At 58.8% G+C, this 18,397-nt stretch overlaps 1 protein-coding gene across 1 annotated transcript; it reads left to right on the forward strand.

Moving 5' to 3' along the window:
- The first annotated feature begins 1,767 nt into the window (after positions 1 to 1,767).
- On the forward strand, positions 1,768 to 18,186 carry ETNK2 (ethanolamine kinase 2). Its single transcript, XM_036909643.2, is given in 9 exon segments — positions 1,768 to 2,203; positions 3,927 to 4,186; positions 7,020 to 7,142; positions 11,647 to 11,789; positions 12,434 to 12,517; positions 14,998 to 15,026; positions 15,028 to 15,144; positions 16,369 to 16,442; positions 17,979 to 18,186. Coding segments are annotated over 9 exon segments (1,161 nt in total). The 5' UTR covers positions 1,768 to 1,945; the 3' UTR covers positions 18,052 to 18,186.
- The last annotated feature ends 211 nt before the right edge of the window (positions 18,187 to 18,397 follow it).

Consider the following 18,397-nt stretch of genomic DNA (forward strand, 5'->3'; position numbering starts at 1 on the left):
AGCCGACTGGGGTCAGAAAGATGCTCCCAGCTCGTGGAAGCCAGCCCCGAGTTCAGGCCCCGCACCTCTCAGCTAGCAGCCCTGCCTCTCATGCACCGCAAGCCCCCCAGCCCCTTCCCCAGGGAGCCATTTACACATGCAGTCTAAGACATCATCACCTAAAAACACAGAACACCAGAGATCTGACACCCCCTTTTTACACGTGGGGAAACTGAGGCTCAGAGAATGGAAGGCATTTGACCAAGACTGCTTGTTGAAGTATGAAAAATCAAGACTAAAACCCAGCCCATCCAGCTCGAGTCCTGGGGGCTTTTCCATTACCATCTGCAGGTGCACCTTCACAAGGACAGAGCTTCACACACCCTTGTGTGGGACCGGGTGCACAAGCGTGCAGACACACACTGCTCTCCTCTGTCTCATGGACATGGGACTCCTCGGGCTGATGTCTCCCCCACTCTTAGCACTTGGGCTGTGTACAGGGGTGTGTAGCTTGGAGAATGAGAGGCAGAGTCCACCTGAAGCCACCACTGCTGTCCCTCTTCAGGTAGTGGCTCACCGCTTCTTGGACCAAAAAGGGTGAGGCACTGAGTGGCCCAGCCAGGCCCAGGGAACCTCATACCTTCAGAACCGCAGCCTCTTGGGACTGTGTGGGACCCCCAAGGGTTCCCTAGGACGCAGACCCGCAGGCAGGAGCTATCTGCATCATCCGTGTGCAGAGCCAAGAGCGTGAGCCTGTGCTCAGGACTCTGGACCCCGACCGTGCCCCCCATCCCCTGAGTTTGCTTGCCTGCCTGGCTTTATTTCCACACTGCAAAAAGAAGGGTTGGAGCTACTGTCCTTCCTAGCTGGACATCCTGGGGCCTTAAGTAGGCAGGCCTCCCCATCATCTCCTAAGTGGTCCAACATGATAGCAACATACAGCTATTAAAATTAAAGTTGAGTGTCACACTAGTCATATATCAAGTGCTGGATAGTCACAAGTGACCAGCGGCCACTGCACTGGGCAGCACAGGTATAGAACATTTCCATCGTCCAAGAAGTTCTGCTAGGCAGAGCTGGTCTGGAGCGATATCAGCCTCGTGGCTGGGAGGTTCCTGAATAGGCTAAGGGGACAATTTGGGCAAATAGAAAATGGCTCCTTCTTGGGGGTAGAGGCCATGAGAGCTCTCCCACCCGGGCTGGTGACTAGTGAGGTCCTCATTGGCACTCCCACCCTCAACAAACATCACCCAATATACCCTCTCCGTTGAGTATGTCCGTGTGTGTTGGGGGAAGGGGGCTTTGCCTGGGGAGCTCCCTGCAAGGAAGGGCCTTTGGAGAGGCTGCAGGGGCCGCTCCTGCAGAGCCTTTTCCAGGAGCCCAGGGACTGGGGGCCGGAAGCTGGGACCCGGGTGGGCTAGCCCAAGCTGACCTCTTGGGAGCGGCCAGATCTCCATAGTCCAGAATGGAGTGGGGGGCGCAGGAAGAGCCCTCCCCCGACCCTGCCCCAGGCTGCGCATGGAGAGCTGCCCAGCGGAGGCGAGAGCGACGAGGCCAGCCTGGAAGCCAGCCCCAGGCCCTGGGTCCAGGACCGGGTGGGACGGGGCGGGGCGGGGCCGCCCAAGGCCCCGCCTCTGGCGTCACGGCCTCCCCGGGGGCGTCACCCCCGCCCCGCGCTTCAGGTAGCGGCGGCCCCGCGGCCCGCGGGCCGGGGCTGGGGCGGGGCGAGGGCGGAGCGGGGGCGTTCCCACGGCCCCGCCCCGCCGCCGCCGCCTGTGATGTCACAATCGCGGCCGGCCGCGGCGTTCCCGGGGCGGCTTGGGCGCGGGGCGGCGAGGCGGCGAGGCGGCGAGCGACGCGGGCTCCTGAGTCATGGCCCTCCCCCGGCCCCTCCTCTCCCGCGCCCGCGCCGCGCCCCCCCGCAGGGGCTAGCGCTCCGCGGCTCCGGGGGGGCGGGGCTGCCGGGATGGCTGGGCCCCCGTCGGCTCCTCCGCCGGGCTCGCCCTTGTACCTGCGGAGGCAGGCGCCCTGCCCGCAGTGCTCATGGGGCATGGAGGAGAAGGCGGCGGCCAGCGCGGGCTGCCCGGAGCCGCCGGGTCCCCCGAGGGCTGCCGCCGTCCCGTGCTTCGGCGTATCCGTGGACCAGGACGACATCCTCCCGGGCGCCCTGCGCCTCATCCAGGAGCTGCGGCCGCACTGGAAGCCCGAGCAAGTTCGGACCAAGGTAGCCAAGCGGGCGCGGGGACCGGGATGGGGCCCTGCCGGGGCTAGAACGGGGATACGTGGCCGTCTGTCCGTGCATCCTTCCGGGTGTCGATCTCAGGGGCACGCGGCAGCTGCGCAGGCGAGGTTGAAATGGTGGTGTGTGTGCGCGTGTTTTTCACCATTTTGGTCCCTAAGCAAAGATAGGCTCCCACCTTCCCTAGCCCTCTGCACAAAGCCCCCCTCTGGGGCTCTCGGCACGCTGGAGGTCCGCCTGCCCACGGTCAGTGCGCCGCGCGTGCGGGCCCCACCCCCTGTCGCCGCGTGCTGGTGCCCCTCACTGCCCAGAAGCGCTTGGCCAGCCCACTCTGAAACCGGAGGCAGAAACTTTCAAGGGAACCCCCCGGCCCCATTACACACACACACACACACACACACACACACACACACACACACTCACACTCACACTCACACTCACACTCACACTCATATGGCTGTCCCTTCTCCACCCCATGGTGGGAGCAAAGTTTCCAGGCTGAAACGGCCCCTGCTGGGTCCTGGAGCCACCCTATGGAATTCCCGCCGGCCTTGAGCTCCTGTGCTGGGTGCTAGGGTTCACCGCGGCCGCAGGCTCTGGCTCAGCTCCCCTCACACAGGGCGCCTTCCCAGCCCCAGCTGGGCGCACTCTCAGGGTCCCAGATGTGGGCAGAGCCTCAGGCAGACTCCCCAGCCACCTGCATCCTCTGAAAAGAGTCTCACCTGCCTGCCCACCTTCTCCCTGCTCTGGGAGCTGCCTGTGAAGGAAGGTGCCCTGGATGGTAGGGGCGCCATGCTGATGGGCCTTCTGGGTGGAGAAAGGCAAGGTTCTGGACCAGGTGTAGAGGCTGAGAGACTCCTCTTGGGGGAGGGATTGGATGGGTGGGTAACATTTTCAAAATAAAAGACACACTTTGGTGTGAGGTGGTCAAAGTATCAAGCAGGCCAGAGGTTAATTCTAGCACTAACCTGACATGCTGTCTGCCAGGCCCTCCGCTCTCTGGGCCTGTTTCCCCACCTGGAATTGGTTCAGATGTCCTCTAAGGCCCATCCAACTCTGTCACACTGTGCCCCATAAATTCCATGGTGTGTCCCTTCCTCCTTGTGACCATACCCAGAGAACCTGGTCTTCCAGCCCAGGGTCTGTCGTCTCTCCTGGTATGGAGCTCAGAGGCCGTAAGGCACCCTGCCCACCAGCCCTGGGGTGGGTGCCACCGCAGTGCCCTCCTGTACCTCTGCCACTGGAGGTATGGCAGAGAGCCCTCTGGCAGAGAGGCAGCTGGGTCGGGATGTACTCATCCTGGGCAACTCCCAGCCCTCCTCTGCCATATCCGGTCCATGGAGGTTTCTTTCAGGATCAGGATGGAGGAGTAAAAGAGGGGGAGGGGCTTCACCTACCCTCCATGTGCTGTGGAAATTCCTCCACTGCCAAACCCACGTACTAGAGCCGACCCAGGCAAAGTGAGGGTGCCGGGGCTGAACTCAGGCTGCCATGTCTTCCTGAAACACTCTAGTCTACCCGGAGTATTGGGGACACGGTAGAGCATCAGGCACAGTGCTGAGCTCTGTTGAGAGCACTGAAGGCCTGGGAGCTCTGTGGGGCTGTGCTCAGCATTCAAATGAGCACCCTGTGCTGGAGCTGGGGTGCTAGGAGGCAGGAGCAGAGCCCCTGCTCCACACACCTTTGCACTGCCCTCTCCCTATGCCAGCGCTTCACCGATGGCATCACCAACAAGCTGGTGGCCTGCTATGTGGAGGAAGACATGCAGGACTGCGTGCTGGTACGGGTGTACGGGGAGCGGACGGAGCTGCTGGTGGACCGGGAGAACGAGGTCAGGAACTTCCAGCTGCTGCGAGCACATGGCTGCGCCCCCCAACTCTACTGCACCTTCCTGAACGGGCTGTGCTACGAGTACATGCGGGGCGTGGCCCTGGGACCTGAGCACATCCGCGAGCCCCGGCTCTTCAGGTGAGAAGGGGGCCCAGGGCCTATTCATCCGCACTGTTCCTCAGGCCTTGGGTTGGCGCTCTGCCTCCGTGCAGTGGAGTCCATGAATGGGGGTCCTCACGTCCATGAAGTCCCTTAAATTGCATGGGAAATGTGGATGTTGATGTGCATTGCTCTGCAGGGAGGCGCTATGGCTTCTATAGATTTCTGCTGGGGTCTGCTGGAAAGATGAGTTCTTGGGGAGGCAATGGGGATTTGGTGCATGTGGGCCCAAAATGCAGCAGGGATCCACTTCCTGGCCCTGCCTCAGCCCTCTGCCCACCCCAAGACTGACCTGGAAACATCTTGTAGCCTTGGAAATGAAATCTGAGCTAAATCCCCAGAGTGCTCAGGGCTTCCTGCCCCTCCCCTCCTGCCAAGAGCTCGGCCTGCTGGGAGCACAGTCGTTTTATCAGCCCAGAGACTCCCCCAGTCTGAGCCTCACCCAGGTTCCCTTACAAGGGGGAAGCCCAGGTTCGGGGAGCTGCTGAGACTTCTTCCAGAGGCTCATTAGAACCCGCGGCCCCTGGGGAGCCCCTCCCATCAAGTGCCTGGGTGTCTAGAACCAGGAACTCAACTCAGTCTTCAAGCCCCGTGGATGCCTCTGTGGGGTTTGGAAAGGGCCGAGCCAAGGAAGAGCCCGTTGTGCGTTCTGTCTCCTCTCACTGTGCTGGGCCGGGTGTTGGCCGTGTCAACCGTCCTCCAGTGCACGCCCGCCTGCAGGGCACTCAGGTAACAGGGTAAGGCCCCAGGCAGGCTGAGGTTTACTCCTGACACAGGGGGTCTGTCTGAGATATATCCTGTCCCACCCAAGGGGAAGGAGCCTTCCAAATACTGAGGAGAAGCAATGATTCCCACCTAGGGAGCAGACCAAGAAGTTTCTTGAGCCCATTACCCAGTTAACCCCAAGTTAGTGCACCTGGCCCTATTTGCGGAGAACCCCTGGCAGGCCACTTAGGGACTTAGAGGGGCTTCTGAGAGCCCTTCCCCAGCCCGGTGCTCCTGAGCATTGCCTCTGGAGCTGGTCCGTGTTGAGTTGATGTTGTAGGTGTGTGTGCGCCTGGAGGGGCAGGGACCTTTAAAACCATGTAAGGGTTTTTCTATGAACAGCTCCAAATGCGCCCAGCCTCCAGACAAGAGGTCAGAGCAAGGCAGGAGGTGGGGGACCCCTGTCCTGGCTTCTCCCAGCTCTCCTTCAGTCTCATGCAAATAAGCTGAAGTACCGGCAGGTCCTCAGCACCCCCAGCCCCCCACCGCCCCTGTGCTCGCTGATGCTGCCACTCCTTCTCTCACAGAAACAGCTACCGCTGTCAGGAAGGCTGAGGATGGATTCAGGGTTGATGATGAGAACTTTACATTTGGGGGAGAGCCAGGAACTGGCGTGGGGGTAGGAGGGAGGCCCTTTCCTGATGGTTCTCCCAGGAGAGACCATTACTTTCTGGGGTGAAGCTGGCTCTCTGAAGGCCTTGGGGAGCCACTTTCCACGTTCCCTGGGACCCCATCTTGCCTGCGGAGGCTTTGCCGCATAAAAATGCTGAGTGTTGAGGTTACTTTCATTGCTTTTTCAGACAACAGCCCTATTGATATTCAAGGAAACGCTCTGTTCATGCTCTATTCCGAATCTTCCTTTGGGAAGAGAAGGCCTGGGTCTCAGGTCTGCCTGCCCCGCCTTGCCCCAACCCTGGCGGCTCCTTGGGCCCCAGGGCCTCCAGCCTCTGAAAGCACAGCCTCCATCTCTCACCCACCGGGCAGCTGCACACCCCCTGCCCCTCCACCCTTTGGGAGGTGGGAGTCTGGGGGGCTTCCGGAGGTGCCCCTCAGCTGCCCAGTTATCCTGTTGGGTGATGGCCTGCCTGTTCCCAGGACCTGGCAAGGGAGGGGTGCCCCTGGAACAGCTTGGTAACAAGGTTTCAAATAGCCAATGCCTTTGTTGTCCTTCCCAGTGATTATTATTCGAGCAACAGGCAGAGGCGAAGGAAGCTTGAATGTTGGAGGCTTGGCAGCCTGGCCGGGGGTGGGGCTCCAGAAGGGAGCGCTGGCAGAGGCCTGGGGGAGCCCAGCTGGGACCCTGGGCCTCAGACGCCGAGTGCCTTATCAAGGCCCGCCCTCTCTGACCGGCCAGTCCTCCGTCCGCCCCTGCCCACTCCCAGCAGCCCTCCCCAGTCCTGCTTTCTCCTCCTCACCACCCCCGCCTGCTCTCCCGGGACCTTGGATAACGTCCACAGGAGAACTTGGAAATAGAACCCTGGTTTGTTTTGCGTCCTTGGCACCCAGCCGCCAGCATCAACTCCCCGCTGCAGAGGAAGGGGCTGCCCTGGGCGGGCCTGCTTCCCTCCCCACCTTGGCCAGGCTGATAAGAGGCGGGCATTTCTGCCCTGCCTGGTGTCACCATCCCCTGATCCCTTGGTGCCCACCTCGTTCTGAGGGCATGGGTCAGAGTACACAGTGGGAGGAGGGACACTGCCCCCATTCACAGGTGATCCCTCGGTCCCCAGGGGTTGCTGTGGGTACATGACCTTGGGGTGAGACTGGGTCACTGACCTGTGGCCAGTTACCACTGCTTTGCCCTCCCACTGCCTGAAGCAGCCCCAGGTTTTCTGGAAAGGGCGCTGCTGGCTGGGCTAAAGGCCTTGTCTCATTTCATGCCTTCTGCTGAGACCTTCCTTGTGCAGGACTGAGAGCTCCTAGAAGATCTGTAATAGCCCCACGCTCGGTCCTCTCTCCTGGTAGACCCCGAGGGCCTCTTCCTGGTCAGGAGCAAATGAACCAGAGGGCTGGCCCCACACTGATGCTCTCCCCTTCCTGTTTTCTGTAGGCTAATCGCCTTAGAAATGGCAAAGATTCACACCATCCACGCCAACGGCAGCCTGCCCAGGCCCACCCTCTGGCACAAGATGCACAGTTATTTCACCCTTGTGAAGAGTGAGATCAACCCCAGGTACAATGATCTGGGGGGGTTCCAGGCTGCCACTGTCTTTATTGCCTTAATGTGACCCCCCCACACACATGCTTTTCACTCCATCCCACCCCAGCCGGAAGTTTAGGGCCTCAGTCCTGGTTGCAGAGTCTCTCCAGAGTTGGGCCAACCAACGAAGTCTCAGGAGCTTAGATCCACGGTTTTATTCCTATGTGCTGGTTTCTCCTTGATTGCCGGCTTGTGGCAGGGACTAGGGTCAGCGACAGCGGCTCCTCATTTTACTGAAAGGACCGTGACTGTGGTTTAGGAAGAAAGCTTCCCAGCACTGTACAGGACAGACTCGGGTGGGAGAGGGGTAGCAAGCTCAGAGACCAAGCTTTGCCCAGTGACGGGGGGCCAGTCACAGGCAAGGTTCTGTCTCCCAGCCCAGGGCCTTTCCTACCCGAGTTGTCTTCTGAGCAATGAGAAGCAAGGGCCCAGCCCTCTGAAAATGGGGTGAGGCTGAGTTCAGAGCCAGTCAAAGGAACTTGGCGCATCGGCTGACAAGCCCTTGGGGCATCAAGGCTCCCACTACTTGCCCGGGCACCTCTCATCCCCTGGGGCCCCTGCTCCCCACCTCGTTCAGACTGACAGCTTGCGCTTTGCTGAGAAGGGGTACTCCACCCATCCCGACATCGCCTTTCCCCGGCTAAGATGGGGTTCCCAGACCGTCAACCTGAGAGTCTGTCCAGCCTTCAGACACCTGACTCTCCAGCTTGTCCCTGAGTGCCGAGAAAAGGATGGAGGCACGGAGCAGAGTGGTGTCGCCCCCCAGAAGGCAGTAGGGAGTCTCCGACCCTCCATGTTCCCTGCCGGGCTGAACATCACATTGCTCCAAGTGTTCATGGGAATAGGCTAGGGAAGAGGTGTGGGGGAAGCGGATCTCCCTCTCTCCTCTATGACGACAGGACAGTAACTAACTCTGTCCTGATAGTGCGTCTCTGTCGCATACAGGACACATGCATGACTTCATCTGGACCTCCCCCTGCATGATTATTAGCCACTGCTTTGGGATTATTTGTCCAGGATGGCCCATGTTCACTCCTTCTGTGTCAAGTATTATGTCTAGGACAAGGGCGCTTTCCCCCTTAGGACCAGAACACACAGCCCATGGGGGACAGAATCCTGAGGGTCTCAGCCAGCAGGACCCTCTGATCAGCCAGCCCACCGTTTTCTTTTGACAGATGGAAAAACGGAGGCCCAGAGAGGGGACAGGACTTGCCTAAGGTCATGGCTGACCAGTGGCGGCTCAAGGGCTTGAGTCCAGGTCTGATGGTCAGGCAGGGGCCTCACCACAGCAGCCCCTTTGACTGTGACCTTGGGGGGTAATCTTGATGGGGGAAGAGTGGTCTCTGGGAAAGAGCCAGCCAGCTCTCTTTGCTCCTGTCACACCTCTGCCCTGGGGCAAATCAAGTTGCTTAACTCCTCTGAGCCTCTTCAGGGGATGATGCCTGCCTGAAACTCCCAAACTGCCCCAAAGCAGGACAACAATGAGCAATCTCTTGGATGAGATGAAGCATTTGAAATCTAGTCTCTGCCTAATAACCCGGATTTAGTCAATCCTTCATTTCACAAACAGTGACTGATTGGGATTTAAAACAATAAAAAATGATGAACAGGCCATTGGCCCTGCCCCCAAGGAGTTTAGAACCATCGGGAAAATAGGACCTGCCTGTGCACAGCTACAAGAGAAGGTGGGGTGTGCGTTGCATGCTGGGGGCAGGAGAACCAGGGACAGTCTTCATGGCAGGTGAGAAGGGAGGCCACAGTGGCTAGAGGAGACGGCATGAGCCCGGTTTGTTCGTGGGTGATAAGGAGCTGAGGCTGGCTGGGGCAGAGCTCCAGGAGGGCCTGGGAGGGGTGGGAGGAGATGGGGCCGCAGAGGTGGTTGCAGCTGGATTGTGAGGGGCCTTAAATGCAGGTTAAGGAGCCAAGAGGTAGTTCAGCTCAGCTGGCCTGGAAAGTCACTGAGAAGGTGTCTGAGCCAGGGCTCAGGTCAGTAACTTGACCGTGACTGTGGTTTAGGAAGAAAGCTTCCCAGCACTGTACAGGACAGACTCGGGTGGGAGAGGGGTAGCAAGGCCCTCTGAGGGAGTGTTGTGATTGAATGGGCAACATTTAGGACCAGGGTTCTCCAGATTTGAGCATGAGAGTCCCCTGGGCTGCTTGCTAAGTGCAAATTCTGGCCTGACCCTGGACACTGATTGGGGGCCTCCCATTAGACCCTAGGAATCTGCACTTTGACAGGCTCCCCAGGTGACTCTGAGGTAGGGGGACCAAGGAACCATGTTTTGAGGAAGACGGACTGAGGGCAGCGTCATCGTGGGGGTGAAGAACAGGGGGTGAGACAGAGACCCGGTGGAAAGAGATGTGGTACCCTTGGTGTTCGCCTGGGCATGGAGGTGTCCAGCCTGCTGGGAGAACGTGGGGTTGATAACTGCAACAGTGGCATTCAGACGGGTTGAGTGGTGTGAGGGCGAAGGGCACGAGCCAGGAAGCCCTAGAAGGTCCACTGTGGGAAAGGGCACTTTCCCCACCTGATCCCGAGAGCTGAGTGGGCACCGCCAGGCAGCAGCCCCTGCATCAGGGGCCCCCAGGCTTCCCTGGGGAGGAGGGCAGCTCCTGGATCACGTCCTGCCACCTCTGAGGGATGGAGGAGTGGCCGGAGCAGTGCTCCTGGGGTGGGAAGGTTCCCTGCCATGGTGTGACCACCACTCTGCCAGCCCCATGGCCTTGAAGGAGAGCCTGGTGGAGTCAGGGCTGAGGGCAGCAAAGCTGGTCGTGTTTCAGGTGGTCTGGGGAGGGAGTCAGGGCAGCGGAGGGAGGCTGCCCAAGGGAGATAGAAGGCCTGGATTGTTCCCACAGTAACCATCTGTGTGGCCTTGGGGTGGGTAGCGTGGGGGTCAGACAGGTCAGGGCCTGGGCAGCAGGTATCTTGGATGTCAAAGATGTTTTCTAAGCTGAGAACTGGGCAAATCAAAGGAAGGCTTCTAATTCTTATCTTTGGATGGTCTTGGTCCAAGGAAAAAAAAAATCTGAAAAGAAAAAGGGGCCTCTTAAGGAGAGCCAAGATTGAAACACATCTTATACAGACCCGTTAATCCAGACAAAGTCCAGTGAGGATGGAGTGAGGCCTCCCCCAGGTCACCCCTAGCAGACTCCCAGAGGCCGTCCCGGTCAGGAGGCTCAGCTTGGCTTTGGACCCTTGGACAGGCTGGGGACTGCTTTCCTTGGGTGAGGAAGTAGAGAGTAGCTAGCTGTGCAAGAGGAATCTGGGAGCTGGAAGGAAAAACTGCCCTTTCTTGAGCCTCAGTTTCCCCATGGGGTTGGACTGGGGAGCAAAGATCCTCTTTAGCTTTGACCTTCTCAGAGCCTGCCAGTGTCTGTGTCCAGGGGCAACACGGGGTGCGTTAGTTGCCACCTACTCTACTCCATGTTTTAGCCACTGGGTTGTGTGAGGGGGAGATGGGGCATCCTGAGGGAGGGTCGAGAGGACGTACCTCATTTTCATCCTCCCTCACCTACTCAGAGCCCTGGACCAGAAAGCGAACAGGAGACATATGAGTGGAGGTCAGTCCCCAGCCTCCTCCCATCCACCCGTCGGTGGTTCTGAGGTTTCAAGGGCTGTGCTGTTTGGCTGTTCAGTGTACACAGACCTGTGTGCCTCCTGGGGACCAAAGTTCAGAGCGTCTGAGCACAGTGTACCCTCACCAACTTGCCCGTGGCCCTGACCGTGTGTGTCACTGGTCGGCCTATTCGTTCCCCAACACGCATGTCAGAGGGCAGGGCCTGACGTACCCCTGGCCTTGTGGGCATGAGCCCAAGGGGCGATTTGCTCTCCTCCATGGGCCTGAGTGGTCTCTCTACGGGATGAGAAGCTAGACTCCCTGGCCTCTGGTCCTTTCCACCCGTGACACCGGCAGCTAGAGGGTGAGGGAGGCCCAGGACAGGACGCTCCTCTGCCTCCTCAAGATGCCGCCAGTGCCCCGGCCCCTCCGCTGTAGTTTGGGCGCCGCGGAATTCGGCGGGGAGAGTGTGCTCTGAGAGCGACACCTGGCCCCAGGAGTGTTTCCGGGCTATTTGCAGCTCTCCCCGCTGCCCTTGTCCTTGTGCTCTGGGTGCCTGAGTTCGGACACATTCTCACCTCCCCCGTCCTCTGCCTGGGCCGCCCCCCTTCCCTTCCCTCCTCCCCCTTTCACCTAGGAGCAGGATGGCCTTAGGTCAGGGACTGATAGGCTTTGTGAAATGCTTTAATGCCCAGGCTGTTCTGATCAGCTCAGGGTAAACGTAGGAAGTCAGGTGGCCAGGAAGCCTTAGCACTGTTTTACAGATGACGGAAGCGAGGGTCCGAAAGGTGGGCCATTTGTCCAAGGCTGCTCTGCAGTAAAAGGTGTGATGGGGCCAGAGCTCAGAGCCCTTGAGGCCACGCACCTGCCCGTCTGTTGTCAGCCCCCCCTCCACCACTGCCTTTCTCGCCACTGTCCAGCCTGACTGCAGATGTCCCGAAGGTAGAGGTGTTGGAGCGGGAGCTGGTCTGGCTGAAGGAGCACCTGTCCCAGCTGGACTCCCCTGTGGTCTTTTGTCACAACGACCTGCTCTGCAAGAATATCATCTATGACAGCACCAAAGGTACAGCTTGGTGGCCCTGGCTGGGCAGCCGCGCGGCTTGGGCTGACTGAGCCTCTGCCTTCAAGGTTCTAGTCCTTGGGCTGGGACTTGGACAAGCGAAAGGAGCCCTTCTAGTTCAGCTCTTAAGCTAATTTGTAGGACAGAGAGGGAGAAGGACACAAGAAATTTCCACTTAGAAAATCCCGTGCCGGGAACAAACTCACACTCGGGGTTTGTGGATGGCCCCCACATTCTCCACATGAGGGCACCCCAGCCACCCCCCCAGCAGTGTGTCGGGCTTCCAGGAACATCTTGGCCACCCAGGCCCTCACAGAGAGGCTCCCCATGGTGCTGACAAGAGCTGCACCCCCAGAGGGACTCGGCTTTACTCCTGGCCCTCGCCATGCCCAGCGCAGGTGTCTAGGGGGGGAGAGCCTGAGGTCCACTGCGTGAGAGGGACGGCTGGACGGGGGGAAGGGCGGACGGACAAAGGAGCAGACGGGGGCCGGCTGAGGAGGCTGCCGCCCAGGAGGGCGGGTCAGGCTGGGTGGCTGCCGAAGCCAGGGCAAGTCGGTGGGTGCGTCCCACAGGTCTGCGGAAGCTTGGCGAGGCCCCGCTCCGGCTCTCCCGGGACCAGCCCTCACTGCCTCTCTTCTGCCTTACAGGCCACGTGCGCTTCATTGACTATGAATATGCTGGCTACAACTACCAAGCTTTTGACATCGGCAACCATTTCAATGAATTTGCAGGTGAGGGGGCATTGCTATGTGGTCTATGCCCAAGATACCCTCCCTATGACAGAGGGCCAGGTCTGGGGGTCCTGGTGCAAGGGGGTCCTGAACTTGGGGCATGGAGGCTAGACAGCCCCTGACCTCTGAAACATCCCAGCTTGAGTGGATCCGGCACACTGACCCTGCCTTGAGAGAGCTCCGGGTGTCATGGGGGAGGCGGGACCCCATGCCCAGAGCTGACCCCTGCTAGCCCATACAGCAGTTTGGTACAAATGAGGAAAGCATGTCCTCTGTAGGATCCCTGAGGATACTCAGCTTGGCACGTGAGTTAGAAAAGCACCCTCTCCCCTGGGCGGCCACAGCCCACACCAGCCGGGCCAGCATGGGACAGCCTCAGCCTCTACTTACCCTCTTTGTCTAAGCTCTTTTATGTCCAGTACAAGCTGTGTGATTAAAAATAAGGGCTGTGCATGCAGAGGAGGAGCAGATCTAGCTGTCAGGAGCTATTTGCCTGGTGGCCTGATGAGAACGATGTAGGTGGAATTAGTTAAAAGCGTGCACTCTGCAGCTTGACTCCCCAGGTTCAAATCCTGGCTTTGCTGCCTGCTAGCTGTGTGGCGCTCAGGCAGGTTACTGCTTGCCTGTGCCTCTGTGACCTGGAGACTAGGACAGTACCTACTCCACACACACAGGTATGGCACACACCACCCATCGTTGGCATCTGCTGCTGCTGGTAGGCAGGGCGGGGAGAGGGGCAGGTGGAGGAGTAGAGGAGGGTGGGGGAGGGGAGTCCCAGGGGGAGGCGGTGGTTCTACAAAGATGTGCTGTGCACAATAGAATCACCTGTGGAAAGGAAGCAGGGCAAGTTTTTCTAGCTTGAGGACTTAGTTGATAAAAAGACAATTAGATGGGACGGAGGACGCCACTCATGGATAGAACTGGACGCTGGGCTGGAGGGGTCTCACAGCTGGCAGTGTGGGGTGCTCAGCATGATGTGGCCAGCTAGCCCGGGGGCTCAGGGTAGGCGAGGCACACCCAGGCCCGCTGTAGAGCTACCACCTGGCCCCACCTCAGCCACTCCCCAGCCCAGTCAAGGCCAATTGTGTCCCTTCTGGACCCCCAGGTGACCAGGTCTGTCAAGCACTGATTGTAGCTGAGGGTATATGACTCCCCAGGGTGGTCACCAGCTGCACTGAGGAGCCCAAGGGACAGTGAGGCCTCAGCTGAACCGAGTAGCTGGGCTGTGGGGTGTGGGGTGTGGCGCGGAGCAGAGCCTGGCACCGGCAGAGCGCTGGGCCTGAGGGTGCTCAGCCGCCAGACCCGCTGGCCTTTCCAGAAGGGGTCCTTCTTAAGCGCTTTACGTCCTCATGCACCCCACAGAGCAAAGTCCAGCTGGAATTTCTCCCAAGGGGCAGATTGCTTCTTGCTCCCAAGTGCGGAATGAGAGAGGAAGAACCTAGCAGGGGGCAGTAGGAAGGCAAGAGAGGAGATGGGGGGCTAGGGAGAGGGGCCTCCCGGGTCCTTGGTGCACGGAGACCTAGCACAGGGAGCTGGGGGATCAGGGTTCCAGCCCTGAACTCACCTCTGACTGGCTGTATGACCCAGAGCAAAGTTCTCTTTGGCCTTCATTTCTACATCTGTGCAAGGAGATTCTTTTCTAGCCATACTGTTGAGGCCCCAGGACACTGAGGGCGTGTTCCTCCAGGAATATAAGGGAAGCTTGGCAAGGCCAGGCAGGCAAGAAGAGGGAGACAGAGACTTGGGGGAGAGCGGCCCAGGCCTGGTCCTGTCTTAACTGCTGCTTCCTTGCCAGCTCTAGAGCCAAGACCTCTGCCCCCATGGCCAGAGCGCAGCTGGTACATACTGGGCCTGTAGCATGAGGACTCCAGGAGGGCAGGACTAGAAGGGATCCAGGCTGCCTAGTCCTGGGGTTCCAAGCCTGGCTGCATTTCTGAATTCACCTGGAGAATTGGATAGGGGATGGGGGTGCCGGGAATCTGTGTTTACCAAGCTCGCCAAGTGATGTTTTTAAGCAGCCAGTTCAACACTGGCCCGGGAAGGCAATGGTCGAGACACATGCATTAAGCCTGGCCCACTCATTTTACTGGTGAAGAGATTAAGGCCAGTGAGAGGAAAGGGTTTGTCTGTGGTTAACTGGAGGTTAGCGCTAGTCCTGAGCCAACCAGGCCCTGATCCGTGTTTTGTACCGACACCTTCTGTGCGCTGGGGCTTTGTGGAGGGGGTTGCAGTGGTGGTGTCTTAGGGCGTCCCCCCGTCACGCCCAGGGCCAGTTGGCCTCTCTATGTGCTTTCCTCCACCCCAACTGGGATAGGGCTGGACCCTCCACATGCAATAAACTTGGCGGTCAAAGAAGCTGCATTCCTAGGTCCAGCCTCGCAGGGCATAGACAGTGGGGGGGTGAGCAGGGAGCCCCTTCTGAGCTGCAGGAGGCCCCCAGGGGAGCCTCTTCCCCGGTGACTTCTGTGCGGCCCCCTCAGGTGTGAGTGAGGTGGACTACAGCCGGTACCCCCGCGCGGGAGACCCAGCTGCAGTGGCTGCACTACTACCTGCGGGCCCAGAAGGGCATGGCCGCGAGCCCCGGGGAGGTGGAGCGGCTCTACGTGCAAGTCAACAAGTTTGCGCTGGTGGGTGCTCGCCTGGGGGGCAGGAGGAGGGCTCAGGGCCGCCCTGGGGCGGGGGCGAGGTCCCGGGGCCCCTGGGGGTGGGGGGTGGGAAGAGCCATCTCGGGTGCCCCCTAATACTAAGGTGCCCAGTTCCCTGCTTTCCAGAACCAAAACTAGTCTCGGTTCTCTCCTTCCTGCAGAACTACTTCCAAGAAAGACCCCAGCTTCCTGTTTTATTAATTCTCTTTTGGACAAGTAGTCTTTCTTGTGTCTAACCTTAGTCTTCACCCTGTGGTTAAACACATCCCTTGTTTTTGCCCCTGGAGGGGGTAAAGAATGCCCTTTCTGACCCTCCTCGTTCACTGCCCCAGCTCTGGGTAAGCCTTTCCCGTCAGCCCCTTCCTGCTCAGCTTCCCGGGCTGTCAGTTCCCCATCTTGAGTGTGCTCATCCCTGGTACGAGGTTTATGCCAGGTCCCCGCTGGTGTACGCCCGGGGGATCGCTGACCCGTCTTGTTAATGTCAGCCATGCATAAGCAAGAAGACAAGTCAGCTGCCGTGAATTTCATGGTACATCCTGGAATTAAGTACAGCCTTTACTTACCTGTTATTTTGGATTGCCTGTTGTACTGTCCTCAGTGGCACAAAACTGACTCTCCAGCAGGCTCTCCCCCATGCCTTCCTCTTGCTAACTCCTCAGTGATCATGTGTCCTTGTTCCTGGACCTGTGCCCCCTTTAAGTCCCGAAGAGGGCCGGGCACGGAGGGCGGTACTGTAGTGCCCGCGGCAGAGCAAGCAGGACTCAGAGTGGGCTGGGGGCGGGGCAGAGAGCCACAGGGGGGCAGGATCCTGGCCTGGGAAGGAAACAGTTTCACTGCTGTTCGCCAGGGGCAGCAGGACGCACAGCTCGCTGGCTTCTTGGGCTTGGGGTGACCTGAGCCCTGGGGGTGCCTCTGGCTACAGGGAGAGCTGTAGAATGCTTGGTGCCCGACGCGGGGCTGCTTGTACCCACATCTGCACTCATTTTCCAACCTGATCTCCCTCCCCCTCTGCTCACCTTGGCCTGGAGGGTGTGGAGCCCCCAAATGCTTCCCAGTGACCGCACCTCCAGAATTTGCCAGGGAGGCCCCATGTCCCTGCCAGTGTCCCGACTCTGTGTCCTCCAGGAGTGGCTGCGCCCCTCTAGGTGCGTGGGCTCTGTGGCAGGCGGGAGGGGTGCCGCGCTGACCCCTCTGGTCTGTGTCTAGGCGTCTCACTTCATCTGGGCACTCTGGGCCCTCATCCAGAACCAGTTCTCCACCATCAACTTCGATTTCCTCAGGTGAGTGCAGGGGACAAACGGGGGCGGCCAGGGGGAGGAAAGGAGCCCTGGGCCGAGGGTGCGGGGGCAAAGGGCAGCTCACACAGGACATGCAGAGACCACCCCGGGCTCTGCTAGCTCGTCCCCACTCCAGCCGACCCGTGTCCAGTGGGGACACTTCAAGGGAGGCGCGAGGCACTCGTAGCCTGTCCCCCTGCTTCCCTACCACACGTCACTGCCTCCTCCTCTGCGTCCGCCCTGCTGCCCGCACTCCAAGCTGCAGAGCCTGGTGGTGAATGGACTTGTTGAAAATTGGGCTAAAAGATTGTGAGCCCAACCCCCATTTTATAGCAGAAGGGGACAGAGTTCCAGAGCAGCTGTGACTCGCCAAGGTTGCTCTGGTGGTCTGGTGCTCACTGCGTGGGGTATCAGACCCAACTCCTCACTCAGTGGCCCCTAGTGAGACACTGGGTGCTGTCCTGACACTGCACCTAAGTACTGAATCTTGGGGGACCCCAGCATGCAAGGCGCATCTGTCCCAAAGGGCCAGGAGTCCTTCTGCCCTCCACTGTGGCCTGGCCCCCTTGCCCTTCTGCCAGCTCACCCTCAATTGGAAGGAATCACTGCCCTGGCTTCAAAGTGCCCACAGTCATTCAAGAAATGCAGGTCTTTGGCCTTGCCTGATGAGATACCACCTCATACCCATTAGAATGGCTGCTATCAAATAAAGAGAAAATAGCAAATGTTGGTGAGGATGTGGAGATTTGGAATCCTTGTGCACTGCTATTAGGAGTTAAAATGGTGCAACTCTTACAGAAAACAACATTGTGCTTCCTCAAACAAATGGAATTACCATATGATCCAGCAGTCGCCCTGCTGGGTTTAGATCCAAAAGAATTGAAAGCAGGGTCTCAAAGAGATATTTGCACAGCCATGCTCCCAGCAGCATTATTCACAGACAGCCAAGAGGTGGAAGCAACCCAAGTGCCCACTGATGCCTGAATAAACAAACTGTGGTCCACACACACCATGGAATATTATTCAGCCTGAAAAAGGAAGGGAATCATGTTACATACGACAGTGTGGATGAGCCTTGAGGACTATGTTTTAAATGAACTAAGCCAGTCACAAAATGACAAATACTGTGTGATTCCACCCACGTGAGGTTCTTAAGAGTGGTCAGGCTCATAGAAACAAAAAGCAGAATGGTGGCTGCCAGGGGCTGGGGACTGGGGACATGGATACTTGCTGTTTAGTGGATATAGAGTTATAGTTTTGCAAGATGAAAAAGGTCTGGAGATATGTGACTGTACTTACCACCACCGAGCTGTAAAAAAATCAAAAAAGCAAACATGTTTGGGGAAGGCTTGTTCCAGTCTGATCTAAGAAGAAAAATGAAATTATAGTTGAAGTCAAAGAAAATCAGCCTGGGCAATTGTCCCGCCCAGATCTAGACGGGCTAAGCTGGTGAGAAACTTTCCTCAAGGTATGCGTTCCCCCAGCAGGGCCCATCTGGCATCCCTTCTCACCCCGGCTCCATTTCCTGGTTTCTGGCAGGTACGCAGTGATCCGATTCAACCAGTACTTCAAGGTGAAGCCTCAAGTGTCAGCCTTGGAAATGCCAAAGTGACCGACGTCCCCATCCCTCCCTTACCTAGCTGCCTGGCCAGAGCTGTTCAACAGGGCCTTGGTCTGCTCAGGGGTCCACACCCTTGGACAAGGTGGGAGAGGGACAGGTGGATGTCCAGGGAGAAGACTCTGCCCCTGCCACTGGCTCCCAATGGGTGCTGCTGGAGACCACATTCTCATGTTTGGAGGAACTGATAGGACCCAGCTCTGGGGGTCCCCTTCACCTTGCCAGACCGGAGGGGAAGTGCGTGTAGCCAGCCAGGGCACAGGCCACAACCACCCCTGGGAAGCCCAGCACTCCCTGGCCATGCTGGAATCTGGGCTGCCTTAGATGTACCTTTGACCTT

The sequence above is a fragment of the Manis pentadactyla genome, chromosome 9, assembly GCF_030020395.1.
Source record: "Manis pentadactyla isolate mManPen7 chromosome 9, mManPen7.hap1, whole genome shotgun sequence".
NCBI lineage: Eukaryota > Metazoa > Chordata > Mammalia > Pholidota > Manidae > Manis > Manis pentadactyla.